This window comes from Diabrotica virgifera, chromosome 7 (genome assembly GCF_917563875.1).
Source record: "Diabrotica virgifera virgifera chromosome 7, PGI_DIABVI_V3a".
Taxonomy (NCBI): domain Eukaryota; kingdom Metazoa; phylum Arthropoda; class Insecta; order Coleoptera; family Chrysomelidae; genus Diabrotica; species Diabrotica virgifera.
The window spans coordinates 10,904,162-10,924,080 of NC_065449.1; the positions used below are offsets into that span (position 1 = coordinate 10,904,162).

General features: G+C 32.5%; 2 protein-coding genes across 2 annotated transcripts; both read right to left on the minus strand.

The window, feature by feature from the left end:
- Positions 1-4,583: 4,583 nt before the first annotated feature.
- On the minus strand, positions 4,584-6,148 carry LOC114327380 (collagen alpha-2(I) chain-like). The gene is made up of 2 exons (XM_028275977.2): positions 5,984-6,148; positions 4,584-5,038 (listed from the first exon to the last, which is right to left on the minus strand). The coding sequence occupies exons 1-2, from the start codon at positions 5,993-5,995 to the stop codon at positions 4,682-4,684; spliced, it is 369 nt and encodes a 122-aa protein (XP_028131778.1). The 5' UTR covers positions 5,996-6,148; the 3' UTR covers positions 4,584-4,681.
- A 9,307-nt stretch (positions 6,149-15,455) lies between these two features.
- On the minus strand, positions 15,456-17,712 carry LOC114327382 (collagen alpha-2(I) chain-like). Its single transcript, XM_028275978.2, has 2 exons — positions 17,554-17,712; positions 15,456-16,129 (listed from the first exon to the last, which is right to left on the minus strand). Exons 1-2 carry the CDS (start codon positions 17,563-17,565, stop codon positions 15,557-15,559), a joined length of 585 nt encoding a protein of 194 aa, XP_028131779.2. The 5' UTR covers positions 17,566-17,712; the 3' UTR covers positions 15,456-15,556.
- Positions 17,713-19,919: the final 2,207 nt, after the last annotated feature.

The following is a 19,919-nucleotide window of genomic DNA, read 5'->3' on the forward strand; positions in this document are numbered from 1 at the left end:
GTCCAATTTTTATTTAGGAGTGAAAATACACAAATAAATGTTTTGAAAAAGTTGTCAAAACTAAACTTTCAATATGATGGGTTACCACGACGACGATATTGGTTTCCATGGCGACAATTCAAAACCATTGTAATTGTCTACTGATTTGACTTTTAAATATTATGTCAAAATAATTTTATTTCATCGAATTATTGCGTTAATTTCATTAAAACATGAAAACAATAAGATACATTTGAAATAAATTAGTAAATAATGTCTAAATATTATTTTATTGCATTATGATAGTATATTATAATGACCTTAAAAGGCATTCTACTTTCCCGCACGGCGTACGGGAAAGTGAAACTTTCGGAAACGAAATGCGTGCGTGAAACTGGTTGTTTTAGCAAGGCCGTAGAAAAAGGGAATTTTTTAAAAACATAAACATTCTCCTCTCATTGGCACTCAATTTTTTTTTCAAAACTTCCTTTTAAACCAACCAAATTTCTAACGCATACTATAAATATGTATATTAATATAGTGAACTGTAATAATTCGTACACACCGTTTAAAAAAAGTGTTTTTTCTACAACCACTATTCAAAGTGCACTTTTCTGCACGGTTTTATGTTAGCAAACTTGATATTTTCTCACAGTATAAGATATTTGACATTATTGTGCAGAAAAGTGACGTTTCTGTGCCGCAAAGTGACGTTTCTGTGCCGCAAAGTTCTTTTCTGCACAGTTGACTACCTCATTCTGAGTAACGTTATATTCTGTTTACATCCGTGGACTACCGAATTCTGAGTAACGTTATATTCTGTTTACATCCGTGGTTAAACTTTAGACAAATATATAACCTATAAGACAATTATTATATTTAACTATAGCATAGAAACTAAATTATGGATGTTACAACTGTTTTATTTTACAATTTTATTCTTATTAAACATTTTATAATTATCAAATAACCAATAAGGATTTAGCAACCTGTGCAAGAGACGTCGAATGAAGTAGGTTTTGTGTAAATCCGTGACTGCATAAGTATAATGTCAATAATGTGTAATAATTGTTTAAATTTAAACAAATTAAGGCAGTTCATTAATTTTTTAACTGATTTCTGTGCAATTTATTTAGGTATAAGGAATTTAAATTGATTAGTAGGTATTAATTAAATACAGTTTAAAATTTATCACATAGGTACCTATTATAATTAATCGTCGTTTGGAAATTGTGATTTTTATTTTTAGGAAAAACTGTGCTTGTAGAAAAAGTATAGTGTGAAACACGTGCAGAAAGGTAATTTCTCACTCGTTTGAATTGCGGCACTCGCCTGCGCTCGTACCGCAACTTTTCAAACTCGTGAGAAATTAGTACCTTTCTGCACTTGTTGCACAATATACTATTTTCTACGGCCGTGCTAAAAGCTAAAATACTAAAATACCTTGTAATATGGCATTATAATAATATATTATAATACATGCAATAAACTAATATTTAGATATTATTTACTAATTATTTCAAATTTATCTTATTGTGTTCATGTTTTAATGAAATTAGCGCGATTATTTCATTCATAGGAGATTCTGAGCAATAGAAAGCTACAGAAATGCAAATTAAGGTGATAATTTTTGATAATATCCCGTCGTCAAGTATATTACGTCAGATGCCCTTCGTTGCTACAAAAAAAATACATTCAGTGACATTAATGACAATTAATGTTTTAAAAGTTATAAAAGTGATGACATTCAACCGTAAAATATTTTATATCAACTGTGTGTTTAACAGTACTAATTTGTACTTACATAAATAAATTACAATAAAATTTTGGTTTTGAACAGTTTTATTCATAAAATAATCGCAACAAATTGCACTCGATCTCTAAAATTGATATAGAATTTTTGCCCTCGTGACACTTTGACATAAATTTAAACTGTCAAAGTGTCACTCGGGAAAAATTCAATAATTTTAGAGCTCTTGTGCAATTACTACTGATAATTCGATGAAATAACATTATTTTAACATACTATTTAAAAGTGAAAGTATCACTTTCCGCACTTGTTAGGAAAATAACTATTTTTTGCTTCAGGTATTGTATCTGTTTGTATTTGGACTTTGGTATTTTTTCTTAAAGATTTCAATATTTTCCAGGATTCAGATTTCCTTGTTCCTGCTATGTATTGTTAAATTTTTGTACACATGTTTCTTCCCATTCTTCATTATTTTCTTTTGCCCTTAATCGTTTTGGTACATTCCATGTCAAATCACTCAGACAAAAACTTTTGGATCTCCGATTTTTCCGAAACTTGGTGTATAGCTTCTACCGGACATAAAAATAAGATATTTAGGGTCAAAACATTTTCTTCTTCTTTTTTCTCAAAATTTTATTTTAAGCAGTTTTACAGTTATTTGGTATTTATTTAAACAAATTTGCATTTTCTATCATAAAGTAGGCTATAGTCTATCATAAAGGGACTCAAAAATGTCACTTTATGGCATTATAACAAGCTACTTTGATTCAAAACAAGTTTTTGATCAAATTTTATAGTGTAGAAAAGGTTAACATACCGTTTTTTTTACATTTTCCTCCATTCCCAAAATACATCGTAATCGATTTGGCTGAAAATTTGCCCACATATAGCCAAAATATAGTACTTCAATTGGTTAGAAGGATTTGAATTATATTAAAATACCAAAAAAGTTACATGCAATAATATTAGACTCAAAAGTATATTAGTCCAGTCGGAATAGCATTTGACCTTGCATGCCGAGCTGCCCAAAATTGTATTTTTCTACTCTTTGGTGGGGTCAATAGTAGCCTCCGTTACGTTAGCCGCCATCTTTATTTTAAAGGAGAACCGTTTTTGCTCAATATCTCCGCAATTTTTCTCTTTTCGACAAAAATGGTAGGAACTGAAATTGCTCCAAATAAATCGTATTTACAATTATTACAATTTATTTTTAACAATTTTCGTCGTGAGGTCGATATTTTCCGAGTTAATTGTACTTACAGTAGACGCCTACATTTTTGGCTATGATATTGCATGTAACTTTTTTGGTATTGTAATATTATAATTCAAATCCTTCTAACCGCTTATAGTCCTATGTTTTGGCTATCTGTGGGCAGATTTTCAGCCAAATCGATTGTGATGTATTTTGGGAATGGAGGAAAATGTAAAAAACGGTATTTTAACGTTTTTTACACTACAAAATTTGATCAAAAACTTGTTTTGAATTAAAATAACTTGTAATAATGCCATATAATGACATTTTGAGTCTCTTCTATTAAAACATTATGTTTTTTATCGATACTTTACGATAGAAAATGCAAATTTGTTTAAATAAATACCAAATCACTGTAAAAACGCTTAAAAAAATTTTGAGAAAAAAAGGAGAAGAAAATTTTTTAACCCTAAATATCTTATTTTTACGTCCTGCAGATGCTATATACCAATTTTCAGACAAATCGGAGATCCAACATTTTTTTTTTATCCAAAATTGAGTGATTTGAAATGGAATCACCCTTTTACTTTATGCTTTTCAAATATAGAATTTTCTCAATACATTTTTTGGTTTCTTCGTTTATTTTTACTTTCTGTTGGGTATTATTATTATTATTTCTTGTGGTTATCTCACTTTTTCGATTTCTTCTTTTAAGATGTCCATTAACTTGTCCTCTTGTACTACCGGACTGTTATCAGTGGAGCCGTATGCTTCCAATATCGCTATTTGCGTGCCATATATTTTCATGATGAGTTTTACTAATCGTTCATTTATGGGTTCCCATGATATTGACTAAATAGTGACTATATTGATCATTTATAGATGTCATCTATAAATTGTGTACCGTTTCCCATTTTTCTTATCTTCAATGGTTACCAAAATATCGTGGTTTATCTTTTTAAAGTCGTCTATCCCTTCTTTGTCTTAACTTTACATCCTTGGATGTTCCAAGTGCTGCACGTAATTTCTCCCTCTTTCTCTGTTTCTCTGTCTCTCTTTCTCTCTCTCTCGCTCTCTGTCTGCTTCTCTTTTCTGTTGGTTGAAATTTAAGACTGGGTCTATCTTACTAAAAGCAGAATTGCCCCCACGTATCCGATGGTGCTCCCTCCGATGAAGGTGTGGATTAGCACCCGGGCAACAACATCCTGATTTTTCATCCTGCTACCTGTATGTTTGTCCTTTTTTTGTTTTATGTTCCAGGATGTTAAAGTCTGACGCCAAAACCCTCACTTTATAGGGCATGTAATTTCAGCCGCCGTTGTAATCTTTTTAATTTTTAACATTTTCAGTGTCACTTCTGTAGCGATATTTTTGCATATACCTATATTTCATGAATTTTTTTCTGTCTTTTGAACCTGATCTGATATTTTAAAGTATTCTTCATTGACCAAATAAAGACATTTACGACGTCTCTTATATTCTGATAATAAATTAATATTAATGCAAGTTCTGGTAATAAAATATTGTGCTTGATTTTTGTTCTACAAATGTTATGCCTACATTTCATATTTTTTTCTCTCAAACTCTATAGAGTATATAAAAATCGTTTTCATATTTATATAAAGTACCCCATCAAAAGTTTTATGAAGAATAAAGACAAAATTTTAATGTATGTACAACGTTTATTTAAATTTTTGTATTTTTCAGTTCTATTTATACAAAACACAACAAAACAACTTCTTTTTTGTAATTATTTTCGTTTACCAGTGTCCGGCACCCCATCCATGTCCCCATCCGCCAACACCTAAACCGGCATGTCCCAAAGCTAAAGCGGGAGCTCCCCATACACCAACACCATTGGGTCCAGTTGGTCCTACAGCTCCGTGTCCGTTGACTACTCCAGAGGGTCCAACGGCTCCAGCTCCAGTTACTACTCCGGATGGACCGGCAGCTCCAGCTCCAGTGACGATTCCAGAGGGTCCAATTGGGCTAAGAGCGTGGGGGTTGATGATACCGGCACCATGGCCCCATCCCAAACCTCCTAATCCTGCTCCCCAGCCCAAGCCGACGACGGAGGCAGAGGCGGTGGCTGCCATGCAGGCGAAAGCAAGAATTACCTGAAAAAAGAAGAAAACAATTTTCATAAATAAAGAGCGTTTATAATAGTATAAAAAATTATCAGCAATTTAGTTTTCATGAGTGACAAGAAATCATTAGAATACAACAAACCGTCATATTTATGTTTCATAGACCTTAAGAAGGTTTTTGACTAGGTCAAATTAAAGAACTTTATCCACTTATTGTAGAAGACTAGTCAAAACGATCGAAATTATTTAGCAGGACAGGACAATAAGAGTAACAGAGAAGAAGAACTAACTGACAATTGAAATTGAAGCTGGCAATGGGATAAATCAGGAGAATTTCCTGAGTCCTCTATTGTTCAACTTAATCATGGATGAAATAATAAAAAAGTAAGAATAAAAAACGAATAGCAAATTGGAGAAAAACAACTTAAAAAAGAAGGAGATTTACAACGTATGCATCACCAATTTAATATGTCGGCCAGAAAATATTTAACTTGTTAATTTCCCCACACAAGACAAAACCCATGGTTACAACAGCAAATCTGTTAAGATTTAAATTAGAGCTGTAGGGACAGATAATAGAACAAATAGTGGAGATTAAATAAATACATTCCGTTTTTAAAAACTCATTCAAAAAGAAGAAAATACCACAATCGATGCATATATCGAAAAGCTAAAAACGAAATTTGATCGAGAAAAAATATATACTCCAGAACAATCAAAATGCAAAACATTGCCAAAAAGAAAAGATAGAATCATATATTTAAAGTAAGTATGGACTAAATAAGCGAATAAAGAACATTAAAAAAGTAGACAAAAGATCCAGTACATTTGCCATAAAAAATATTCCCTATTATTAAGTTTATTTGCAATAAAATCTAAAAGAAAAATGCAGAAAACTGCTCTGCAAAACTTTTTGATACTATTTTTTATACAAACTTTTAATTGGAATTTATTAAATAAAGCCCTATGTCTTACCAAAGAGTTCATGTTGGAAACTTGTTCAAGTCGTTGAAGTGAACTGATACCTACCACCCTTGTTCCCTCTTCTTTTATACAATAGCAAACCCAAGAAATGACCTTCGTTCATATAAATCTTTCTATCCGCGTTTAGAACAATTATTGTTGTTATTGTAACAGGTTATTGACTAGACCAATGGTACATAATTGTACCAATTCAAGAAAAAAATGTATTCAATGTCGTTAAAGAGTTAAAGCTTACCATATCGGCAGATATCCGTAAGTAGATAAGTAAGTACCTACATAAAAAAATAAATAGTCAAATAATGAAAGTGTAGTTTTTGTTCTTTTTTTAACGAAACTTTAGGTGTGAACACCTTTTTATATTTTTTACGATATGATTGTGTGATTCAGTCAAGATAAATGAAATGTTGAAATAAATGGGTAATTGTTAGAAAATCACAGTCTAACAATCTGCATTACGCATTTTGTAGGATTCTTTGTATTTTCGAGAATAAAGTAATATACCAGAAAAATTAGCACAATAAAAGCCTTTATCGTGACACTTTTTGATATCTCTATTTATTAACTGCTTTTTGTAAATTTAGTGATACAAATCTAACATAAGCGGAATATGCAAAAGACTAAACGTCATTTTTTACTTATAAGCAATATACAGGGTGTCCCGAAAAGATTGGTAATAAATTATACCACACATTCTGGTGTCAAAAATAGTTCGATTGAACCTAACTTACCTTAGTACAAATGTGCTCATAAAAAAAGTTACAGCCCTTTGAAGTTACAAAATGAAAATCGATTTTTTTCAATATATCGAAAACTATTAGAGATTTTTTATTGAAAATGGACATGTATCATTCTTATGACAGAAAAATCTTAAAACAAAATTACAGTGAAATTTGTCCACCCCATAAAAAATTTATGGGGATTTTGTTCCCTTAAACCCCCCCAAACTTTTGTGTACGTTCCAATTAATTCATTATTGTAGTACCATTAGTTAAACACAACGTTTTTAAAACTTTTTTGCCTATTATTATTTTTTCGATAAGCCAGTTTTTATCGAGATGCGGCTTCTTTTTCAATATATTTACGTAAAAATTTTATGGGGGTTTTGTTCTTTTAAACCCCCCAAATGTTTGTGTACGTTCCAATTAAACTATTATTGTGGTACCATTAGTTAAACACAGTGTTTTTAAAACTTTTGCCTCTTAGTATTTCTTCATAAGTCACCTTTTATCGAGATGTAGCTTCTTTTTCAAAGATTAAGATTAAGACAAAGATTAAGATGTTGCTGCCATAAAAATGAAACAAGTCTATTTTCAATAAAAAAATCCCTGTGAGTTTTCGATATATGAAAAAAAATCGATTTTCATTTTGTAACTTCAAAGGGCTGTAACTTTTTTTGTGTGCACTATTGGTAGGGGAGCAAAGTATGCTAAATGTGCAGTCACTCGAGCGCTTTGGAGACCTATTGGATTGTGAAGAGTAGGTCCTAAAACCAAAAAAAGTTAAATAAAATTTTCCATTTTAGTGGGCGCTTGCCATTTTTTAATTTAATTTTCCATTTCCAACAATCGTTTTTTCCGATTATAACGCCATTTATGCATAATTCGAAAAAATGTTTCGAATAAAAGTTACTTATTTTTTCGTAAGGAATCCAAATCTGTAATAAAAAATGGGGGGATTCAGGGGAGAAAATGTTCATTTCGCAAAATATCGCGGGATTCGTATTTAAAATATTTTGCAAAATTTTACGGTTTTGTTATTATTATTATTATTAGTAGGAAAGGTTATGAAATAATAGGTAACTTAAATATTTATGTTTTATAGTTATGAATAGATAGATAGATAGATAGATAGATACATTTATTTCCTTTTAAAATTTTACAATTTTATGGAAAGGGTGAGAACAAATATTTCGTTCCTTTTTTTCATCCCAAGAAACACACAATATGTTTATTTTAGGGATAAACAAAAGAAAGAAATAAATAAAAAAAAAAAAAAAAAACAACGAGTTATATAAGAATTAATTAAAGATACAAAGTATAATTTACGTATTTAACTATTCATTTATGATGAAAGACCTAAGTTTTAGAACATTCCAGATATAGCTAGCTATTATTTTAGCTGAATATACTGTAATGTTATTTAAGGTATGAGTTACAGTATCAATATCGGCTATATAATTAATGGATGATTGTTTCATACAAGAATATATTGGACAATCAAAAAGTATATGTTCAATTGTTTCTAACTCCTTATTGTTACAAATAGTACAGATTTCATTAGGATTAATTTTATATGTAGAATCCTTATAAGTGAACGTTAAGCAGAATGAATTACATAATCGAAGCTGTGCAATAGTTCTTGTAATCTGGATGGGCATTTTTAGGCATAAGTATTTTTGACTTAATTCGGAAAGAGCTAGGTGTTTATATAAGGGGAGAAAATTGGATTGCTGACAAAGAGAAATATCTAATTCTGAGAGCTTATTTTTAAATTTGATTAACAAGGCTTTTCTATTCAGTTGTAGGGAATGAAGGGAGAGATTATTCCAAATAGGTTCAGCATCAATAAAAGTAAAAAGTGATTTTACCTGCGCTGCCCAGTTATACCTGCTATCGGTCTCCATCAGTTGTAGTTGACGAAAAAAGCACATTTTGGGGTAACGGGAATCGTCCATCATATAAATTTTCTTTAACCAGTTTAGTGTCCACTTGAATATATTATACAAGAGTTTGACTCTGCCGCATTCTACTCTGACTATGTAACCGGGTGTGGATATGGGAAGCATAAGAATTCGTTTTAGGAATTGTACTTGAACTTGTTCGAGAACATCTACATAACGGAGTGCCCATACAGAAATACAATTGGAGATTGTACTTGTTACTAATGCATCAAAAAGTTGTAGCCTCGTTTGCATGCAGTCAATTTTAAGTTTAGCTAGAACAGGTATAAGTGCTCCAGTTGCTTGTTTAGCTTTCGCATTACTCACATCTGCCATTTCACGGAATAGAGACGAAGAGGCAAAAGTCACTCCAAGGTAATTATAGGTGTTAGTTAATAGAATGGGATATTGATTGAAAGTGAATTTAATATTATTTTTTAAGTTATAAGGACCCCTAGAGAAACACATAATTTTAGTTTTAGCAGTATTGACAGTAAGTTTGTTTTGTTTGCAGTAATCCTCCAACATTTTTAATTTTTTTGATATATCGATCTCCGAGTGACCTAATATTACCAAATCGTCAGCGTATAAAAGCATAAGAATTTCATTTACGTTATTAACATTGATGCCTTCTGCTCCGCGGCTTTTAAAAAAATCTTCGATGTCTGCAAGAAATAACGCAAATAACAAGGGACTGAGGACTTCTCCCTGTAACACGCCCTCACAAATGTTAAACGATTTAGTATATTGCTCGTCAGCATTAACCCTAAAGGTAGCATTAGAATAGAAAGATTTAAGTAGAAGTACAATTTTAGAGCTAATACCTAAAGCAAAAAGTTTAGACCAGAGCAACGCGTGGTTAATGCAATCAAAAGCCCGCTTAAAGTCAACAAACAATACAAATAGCTTGCGCTTTTTAAATCGGAGACGAAATTGAATGATGGATGTAAGAGTATAGACATTATCGTAACAACCACGTTCTTTACGAAAACCAGATTGGGATTCGGGAAGTATATTAAACGATTCTACCCAATTGACTAAACGGTTCAAAATAATTTGCATGAATACTTTAGTAATGCAGTTTACTAAAGCAATTCCCCTGTAATTGGAAGGATCGTTAGAGGGACCTTTTTTGTGGAGCATTTTTAGAGTAATTTTCGACCAACTATTAGGAAAAGTGGAAGTGTTGAAGATAGTATTGAAAAATGAGTTAAGGTATAAGATCCAGTTATTTGGTAAGTATTTGTAAAACTCATAGGGAATATTATCAGATCCTGGAGCTTTGTTGTTTTGACAGGAATTTAAAGCTAAGTAAATTTCATTGGTGGTAATAGGATTATCAAAATACGGATTCCTCGCATCGAAATAGAGGGTTGTGTCCACTATCCCGGCTCCCATAATTTCAGAGTAGAATGTTTCCCATGTTGCAGCAGGTAAAGATATGTAACTATTTGAAATATTTCGAGCTCTTTTAATATGAAACCAAAAAGTTTTTGAATCAGTAGAGTTGGAAATATTACCAATAATATTTTGTTGAAATTCAGTTTTTTTTACTTTTAATAATTTTTTATACTCTGCTTTAATAATTAAGTATTCGTTTTTAGTTTGATTTGAGAAATTGTTTTGTTGACAAATTTTGAGTTTACTTTTAACTGATTTCTTTAGATCTCTACATTGACAATCATACCACGGTTTGTGTTTATTAGGTCTGTTAGGAGCGATTATACTTTTTGACAGCCCAAGATTATCAGCTGTTTTATAAATATTATCCAACAGGTTTTTGTTTGCCATTTCGACATCATGAATTATGTGCACCCCCGCAGAATTTTGCATGTTTAGTTTATAAGACAAAACTAAAGATTCATTTAACTTAAAAATAGTTTTATTTTTTATTATAGTTTCTTTCATAGGTGAAAGATACGTTTGAGTTATAAAGCATGAAACAGGAAAGTGGTCTGATAAAGTACACGTTGTATTTACGTAAACATCATTAACAAAGTGCAAATGTGAGTTATTTACCCAGACTAAATCTATTGTACTCTTGCCCATAGGGCCGACGAAAGTAAATTTTGCAGGCTGATCAGAAATACACCTACCATTTAACAGACAGAACCCGTTAAAATTCATGAAATCAAGAAGGCATCTACCTTTTGCATTAATTACAGTATCTAAACTTTGTCTCTCGTCAAAAAAATTTGTGTTTTCAAATATTTCAGGAGGGGATACGTCATTGTCTGAAACACGGGAGTTAAAGTCTCCTCTAATAATTATAGGTGTATCATTAAATTTCTCTAAAATATTAGATAACACCTCCTGAAATAGTGACAATAAATATTCAATACTTAGACTAGGTTTAAAATAAACGTTACAGACTACAAATTTATAATTATTGCTAGATATTAAACAAAAGATCCACCAAGGTGATTTATCAATACAAACAGAAGAAAGGTTGGGATTACAAAAAATTGATAGACCACCGCTAGCCCTACCCAAGGATTTTTCTTTTATGGCAACTGAACTGGCACATGAGTAAGTAGATAAATAATTTGAAAATTTTATATTTTCGGTAATAACCCATGTTTCCGATAAACAAAGAATGGGTATATCATTGAAATCACTTAAAAAGTCATTAACACTATTAATTCCTTGTGAGTTCCAAAAAACAATGTGTACTGATTGCTATTCAGATTTCGAGGAGGCAGGTTTTACAACTTTTAGGCCAGACTCTCGATTAGGTGAAGACTCTTCCTCGCGAACTCTTTTGTTGGATAGTATTTGAACGATTTGCGGAACTCCATAAACATATTTAATAGTGAGATTTGTTTCAGTTTTTAATCGTAACTCTAGTTCTGCACGTAAATCATTTAGATGTTGACGCTGTTTAGGTGTCATATCAGAGATTATCTTAACTGAAGGATATAAATTACGAGAAATATTCTTCTTGTTTCTCAAAACGTCCAATGCAGCCTTAGGAGTCCCAAAAATAACACGATAAAGACGAGGTTTGTTATTATTAGTATTTTTTCCAAGACGATAGCCGGACTGGATACAATTCGCAGAATTCGGAGATAAGTGCGTAATTACTTCTTTAATTATGCGAGCGTCATCTTCGGGTGATCTTTCAGGAATTCCTAGGAGTAGGACGTTCTTTTCCCGCTTCAAACGCTGAGTAGTTTCGTAATATATATCATCTTGTGACGGAGTTGTAGAGTTCACTAGTTTTTCCAAGGAACTAACTTTTTCACGAAGAAGATTATTTTCATCACGAAGAGCGGATACATCCTTCATGCAGTTTTCAAGCATTTGTGATTGTGTAGAAAACTTGTTATTTAATTCTGTCACAGAATTTGTGAGAATGGATAATTTGTCCATAAGTAAATCAAACTGATGGTTGCTGAGTAGCGAGGCTGAAGACATAGATGGCTCATTCTGAAGAGTAATGTTATTCGGAGAGGCTCTACAGGTATTACAATGCCAGTTCTCAAATGATACGGATGTTTCATTGCAACCATTTAATTCTGATCGAGCACATCTTTTATGGCATAATTTGTTGCAACTTAGACAAGAGACCTGGCTATCGATCTCCATTAACAAATTATTGCAATATAAGCACAGAGATTTTAAAGACATTCTTCTAATGAGGTGCAGGTTTATGTTTTTTTGAAGTTGTTAATTAAACTAATGTATGTAGTAGATCCAAAAAAGACTTACTGTTTGATTAATTAAATACAATCAATGGCACGAAACTATATATTTTAGAGAGCAATTGTAAACACGTCTGTACACCACGGACTTTCAGTTCTCACAGTTATGAATAATATCTTTTTTCTACGAGCGTGCAAAAATGTCTACTTTCGCGCACGCATTTTAGTTTAGAAAGTTTCACTTTTCCGCACGCATGTTACTTTTCCGCACGCGGTTTTTACTTTTCCCCACGCGTGTTAATTTAGATATGTTAATATGGCCTTAAAGTAATTATAATACATGCAATAAACTAATATTTAGATATTATTTATTAATTTATTTCAAATATATCTTATTGTGTTCCTGTTTTAATGAAATTAACGCTACAATTCGATGAAATAAAATTATTTTGACATAATATTCAAAAGTCAAATCTGTAGACAATAACAGTCGTTTTGAATCATCGTCATGGAAACCAAGATCGTCGTCATGCTAACTAATTATATTGAAAGTTTGGTTTTGACAACCTTGTCAAAGAATTAATTTGTGTATGTATTTTCACTAGTAATACCACTAGAGGTCAAATTATTTCCGGAAATTTTTTTGAGATCATGAATATTTTGAAAATTCCTAAAATTTTCTAAAAATATTCATTACCAAAAAAAAATTTCCGGATATTAATTTGACTTCGCGTGGTATTCGGTAAGAAAATTCCACACCAAATTTGCATTTGAAAATCCAAAGCTGCATGAACAGATTAATAGCGCGCCATAGCTTTGTCAGCAATTATTTAGGCTTTCAAATTCGTAATTTCTACTCATTGTAGTTGCATGGGAATACCATTTCAAGATAGAAAATAGTATATTCTTCAATTTTACATAAGTTTTGAGTAACTACAAGTGATAGAAAATTATTTTTTGGCGTTTTATTTTAAATTATGTAAATAAAAACCAGTCTGTCAAAAATGTTCTGTTATTGTAAACGTCAAAAAATTTCCACTATAATTCGCTGTTGGGTACCCCACGAGCAAAAAATTTCCGATAAAATACCTCCGTTGCCATGGTGATCTGTCAAAATAACGTATTTTGATTGGTTCAAAATTACAGGTGTGGAATTTTCATATTAATTAAATTAATTGATTAAGATTTGGTAATTTTTTAAAGACTCTAAGGGCCGGTTGTTCGACCGCTAATCAACAATGATCATTATCAAATATTTAATTACTGTCACCAAAACTGTCAATGTCAACTTTGTTTGGGTTGCTGAAAACATAATTAATTACAATTATGAGATTTATTATTAATTATGTTAATAATGATTGTTATATTAATTGATTATAGACTCCACAGACTTTTTAACAACCCAAACAAAGTTGACATTGACAGTAATTAATTATTTGATAATGATCATTCTTGATTAGCGTTCGAACAACCGGCCCTTAGAAAAATATTGTTCCTAACTCTTGCAGAAAGAATGACTTTCTGCACTTGTTAGGAAAATAAGTATTTTCTACAACCGTGTTAAAAATGCAATTTTTAGCACTCCATAGGAGCGTTAAAAATGCTACTTTAAAGCACTAATGCTTTAAAAATTTTAAGGCACTGCAGTTAAAAGTGAATTGTCAAATTGTGAAACGTCAAAATATTTATATTTCATTTTTTTTCTTTTATGGCTTTGGGAACTGCGCCCATTTAGCCTGCAACACTTCTTGAAATCGACGCATCACCATACACCAAAACCATTACGAATTCATCTCCGAATCCATTACAAAACAATCCAGGGTAGGTGAGGGAAAAAAAAACTTTTCGCACCCAGATCGTTCAGGGTGACTAACCACATACTAAGTAGGGATACGGGGTATTATTAATTTACACGACTAATTTTATAATCTAAAGTTTCAATTTACACGACTTAACATAATTAGCAGAATCCTAATGATTGACGGTTTGTTCAAAGCTAGTAAGTTCATCAGATTATATGGGGGATAAACGTTTTCTTGCACTAGCTGCATATTCAACAAATTTCTTTTTGTCACATATTTATCACATGCAAAAAATATATGATCCAAGTCACTTATTGTATTGCAATTTTCGCACAAATCCGACTGTATTATGTCGCGAGCTATTAACAATATCGTGTCTTGAAAAATCTAAATTTTTATGCCAATAATCTGTCGGGATTTTCGGATGTAAAAGAGTATACCTTGTCGGACAATTATTTATACCTTGTCATTTATTAACATTAATATTAATAGTACAACTTGCGCAATTTGAAAAAGTGGTTTAAAAGGTTTTTTTAAATTTAATTTAAACTGTATTATTGCATTTTAACACGTTTGTAGAAAAAAACTATTAAAATTTGGCAGAATATATAACAATAAAAGTAGATGTTATTCTATAGTTGTTATGATTTACGTATTGACAGTATAGGCAGTTTTGATGTAATGTCAAGAAAAATATAAAAATGGAATGTCAGTCAAGTTCAAGTAAAAGTTTTTGTAGGTATTGTCCTGTAATTGAGAAAGAATGAATAAATTATAATTGTTGATATATAAGACGTTTGTAGAAAAAATATTGTATGATATACGTGTTAAAAAGTACATTTTTAAGGCACTCATGTGAATTGCAGAATTCGCTTCGCTCATTTTGCATTCTTCGAATTTAACACTTATATCATAAATAACTATTAATAATAAATTTTACAAGAAAATATGTATAGTTCTATTGGCCGACTTCCATTTTTTTAGCTCCAAAGATATTTCCCAAGGGTCAGTGACTCTTCCGTTCTTAAACCTTATACAGATTTTTGTTATTTTCCAGCCTTCAGCGGTTCTTCCACCCCCTAAGTTTATCTTGGTGAAACCAACATTTGTCCTTTTTCTCAGATATTTTTTCTGACTATTCCTTGAGTTGCTTTCTATGCGACAGTGTACAGTTGTTTAAAGACATCTTATACAGTGCAAAGACAACGTTCACTCCAAAAAGATGTCCTTTTAATGCTATTTTTTAAAAGTTTTTGAAATAATTTTTCTTACTTTTCATAATACATATTGTTATTATTCCTATATATCAAAGTTTCTTAAATATTTCAGAAATGTTTAAGTATTAAAGATATAACAAAATAAGTAAACGAAGTATAATTATAAAGATACAATATGTATTAATAGTTTTCACAGCATTTCATTTTATACAAACATAACAATTGGTTAATTAATTTTTCTATTAGTGTCCCCATCGTCCAGCGCCCCATCCTCCTAAAGCGGGAGCTCCCCAGACACCAACTCCGTTAGGTCCGTTTGGTCCAATAGCTCCACGTCCGGTAACTATGCCAACAGGTCCAGCAGTTCCAGCTCCAGTAACGACTCCAGATGGACCAGCTGCGCCGGCACCGGTGACGACTCCAGAGGGCCCGTGGCCACCAAGACCCCATCCCAAACCCAAGGCTCCGGGAACGACTCCAGCAGGACCTACTGCGCCAAGACCAATGCCAGGAACGCCCAATCCCAAACCTAAGGCACCAGGTCCAGCTAAGATACCACCTACATTGGGACCAGTTGGTCCTACAGCTCCACGTCCGGTGACTATTCCAGCGGGTCCAGCAGCTCCAGCTCCAGTTACTACTCCAGAGGGACCGGCGGCACCAGCTCCTGTGACGACACCAGAGGGTCCAATTGGGCTAAGAGCGCGAGCGGCGAGGAGGCCTGGGTTTCCCCATCCGCCCAAACCTAATCCTAAGCCTAAGCCTAGGCCGCTAGCAGATGCGGAAGCTACCAAGGCGACAAAGGTGAGAGCAATCTGAAAAAGACACGTGTGAAAAATACAGCTGTAACAATAACTTATTTTAATATGGCATATACACATTGTGAAATTTAAGAGGTTAAAAACTAAAAAGGTAAAACTAAACTATTGGATTGGAACACTGTATGATTTGTACACACTAGACCTACTATTCACAATAAGACAGGTAAGTGAGAAGGTAATCAATAAGAATAGAGAGATACATATAAGCTTCATCGACCTGGAAAAGGCGTTTGACAGAATTTAAAGAAAGGACGTATGGAAGGCACTAAAAGAAAGGAGAGTCGACAGGAACATTATAGAAGTAATAAAGGATTTGTACAAAAATAATACAAATACAGTAAGAACCAATAACGAGGAATCCAGAGACTTTACTACAAGTCAAGGCGTTAAACAGGGATGCGTGTTGAGCCCACTACTATTCTCAGTTGTACTGGATGAAGCAAGAAAGAAAGCCAAGAGAATAATGAGAAAACTAACATTAGGATAATGGCCAATGAAACAGGCTCAACTCTCGGAGCTATTATTTGCAGACGACATGGTACTGATAGCAGAAAACAGAAAAGACTTACAGAACAATCTTGAAATCTTAGAAGAAGAACTATCAAATATAAATATGAAAATAAATACAGAGAAAATAAAAACAATGATAATTTCAAATATGAGGAAGATACACGCAATAGAATTAGACGGGAAACAACTAGAGTAAGTGGAATATTTTAAATACCTAGGAGTAATAATTGAATCAAATGGTAAACAAGACACGGAAATAAATGAGAGAATGGGCGAACAGGAACCATATTTTAACACTATGACAACAACATTTTTTGTGAAAAAAGAGATACCAGTGAAGATGGAAGCGGCAGTCGTTAGATCAGTAGTTAGACCAACCATCATGTACATATAGCAGCGAGATATGCAGATTGATAGGGAGACAAAAATCCAGGGCCAATGCTATGGTAATGAGGTTCCTGAGGAAAATAGCAAATAGAAAGAGGACAGACAAAATACGAAACGAAACACTCAGACAAAACCCAAAGCTAGGACCAATCAATGAAAAAATAGTAGGTCAACTTAGATGGTTCGGTTACGTGTGTAGAATGTCGATGGAGAGACTGACAAAAGGAGTGTTCAGAACGAGAATTCAGGGGAAAAACAAAACAGTAAGACCAAGAGTTATGTGGGTAAATGAAATCAGAAAATAAATCGAGAAGAAAGGATTGACAATTGAAAGTGCAAGAAACCTATCACAAGATCGGGAAGCATGGAGACAACAATGCAAAACTTACTCCACCAGCCTTATACCTAAAGGTAGAAAGGCTTAGGACTAGGTAAGTAAGTATGATAAATAGACACTTAGAAATATTCACAGTTACGCACAGTTTCTCGATTATATAATAAAAAATAATAAACTACCGTACCATGGAGTTCATGTTGGTTGATTATTTGAGACACAACTGATGCAACGTTGTTCTCGCCCCTGCTTTAAATACTGATCTAAGAGCCTTATCCGACCTTCAAGATTATTAATATTGCTACCCGTATTTTAAAAATTGTAACGGGTTTTGGAATACATTGATTTAACGGCTTAATATACATATTTTATACATATATGGACTGTTTTTTAATGTACTTATAATAAATTTATTTCTGAATAATTGATGCACTGTTGTTTACCTAACAAATACAATACTTCAGATTATTTATTAGACATTCTTCAATGAAGATAAAGTAGACTACAGCGGATATATGAAAAAACAACTAGATTTGAATGTCAATTACATTTCTGAATTACATGGTGAAATTTGGGCAGTAATTATGATGAAATTGGGGTAGTAATATTCAATGCAGATTTTCTATATCAAATACATAATAATTTGTAATTCAATTCTATAAATTACCCCTGTCTGTGGCTTACTGGTAAGAGAGTCTACCTTTGGATTCAGGGGTCGTGAATTTGAATCTCATTAGGGGTCGGAAATTTTTCATTTATTGAAAATTAATAAGTGAAGATAGTTTCTATCCATGTGGGATCGGTAGGTATTTACCGGAGGTACAGCAGACTTTCGGCTACAATTAGCGTCTCTTTGTAAAGATAATGAAGTCGACTTTTCAAAGTAACAAGACATTTACTCAACACATACCTACACTGCACACTACACTAGGTATTGGATTGCAAAATCAATTGTGTGGAAAAGAGAAACGCCAGACAATGGGTCTATTGAATAAAAAGAAGTATTTGCTTTTACTTACAAGTATTTAAGTATTTACTTAATAGTAATTGAATAAAGTTATTTCTTTAATGCTTTGTTCAATTACTATTAAGTAAATACTTAAATACGAAGAAGTAAAAGCAAATACTTATTTTTATTCAATAGACCCATTGTTGCGAACGCCGTACCATCAGTCTAATGTGCCACATACTCAAAGTATTTCTAAAGATTATTCATCGCAGAATATACAAAAAGTTAGAACAATACATTGGACAAACGCAGTGCGGATTTAGAAATGCTCAAGGAACCAGAGAAGCATTATTTGCAGTAAATGTGCTAATACAGAGATGTTTAGATGTAAACCAGAACATCTATGTCTGCTTCCTAGATTATAACAAGGCATTCGATACGGTGAAACATAATCCGTTAATAAAACTACTAAGAACAAAGAACATCGACACACGGGATATAAGAATAATAAATAATCTGTATTATGAACAAGAAACTGTCATAAGAATAAATAATTTAAACACCAATAAAATAAAAATCAAAAGAGGCGTTAGACAGGGCTGTGTCTTGTCGCCATCACTGTTTAATGCATTTACAGAAGATATATTCAAAAAAGCATAAGAAGATGAAGTATCAGGCATAAAAATAAATGGCCTACCCATATGTGAAATTAGATACGCCGATGACACAATACTAATAGCAGAAACTATTATACATCTACAAAGAATTTTAGATAAGGTTGTTGCAACGAGGGAAGAATTTGGTCTGTCACTAAACATAAAGAAAACGAAATTCATGGTTATATCAAAGAAAAATATAAGAAACATCAATCTACACGTAAATAATAAGACGATAGAACGAGTTCAGAACTATAACTATTTAGGGACAAACATTAGTGAAACAAACGATTATACCAAAGAAATCCGAATTAGAATAGAAATGGCTAGAAGTGCATTCACTAATATAAAACAAATATTATGTAGTAGAGACCTCAGCCTAAATCTTAGAAAGCGAGTACTAAAATGTTATGTATTTTCTGTTCTTTTGTATGGTGTGAAGATATGGACTCTCAATAAACAACGCCTCAATAGATTGGAAGCATTTGAGATGTGGACATATCGAAGAATGCTGAGAATCTCCTGGACAGACAGAATAACCAATGAGGAAGTACTAAGGAGAACACAGAACAGCAGGGAGATACTGGATTCCATCAAAATAAGAAAACTTCAATACTTGGGTCATATAACACGTGGTGACAGATATGAACCCCTAAAATTAATTATGCAGGGAAAGATTCAAGGAAAGCGCAGCATAGGTAGGAGAAAAATGGCCTGGCTAAGAAATCTCAGAGAATGGTTTGGATGCAGCTCATGAACTCGTTGGGGCTGTAGTGTCAAAAATGAAAATAGCAATGATGATTGCCAACCTTCGTCGCGGAGATGGCACGTAAAGAAGAAGAATGGCCATTAGTTGTCGAGGAACTAATCTAAATGATAAAAATAAATTCTATAAATTAAATCTAATAACAATAAATTATATTGTTACGAAGTTCCATTGATTAATGT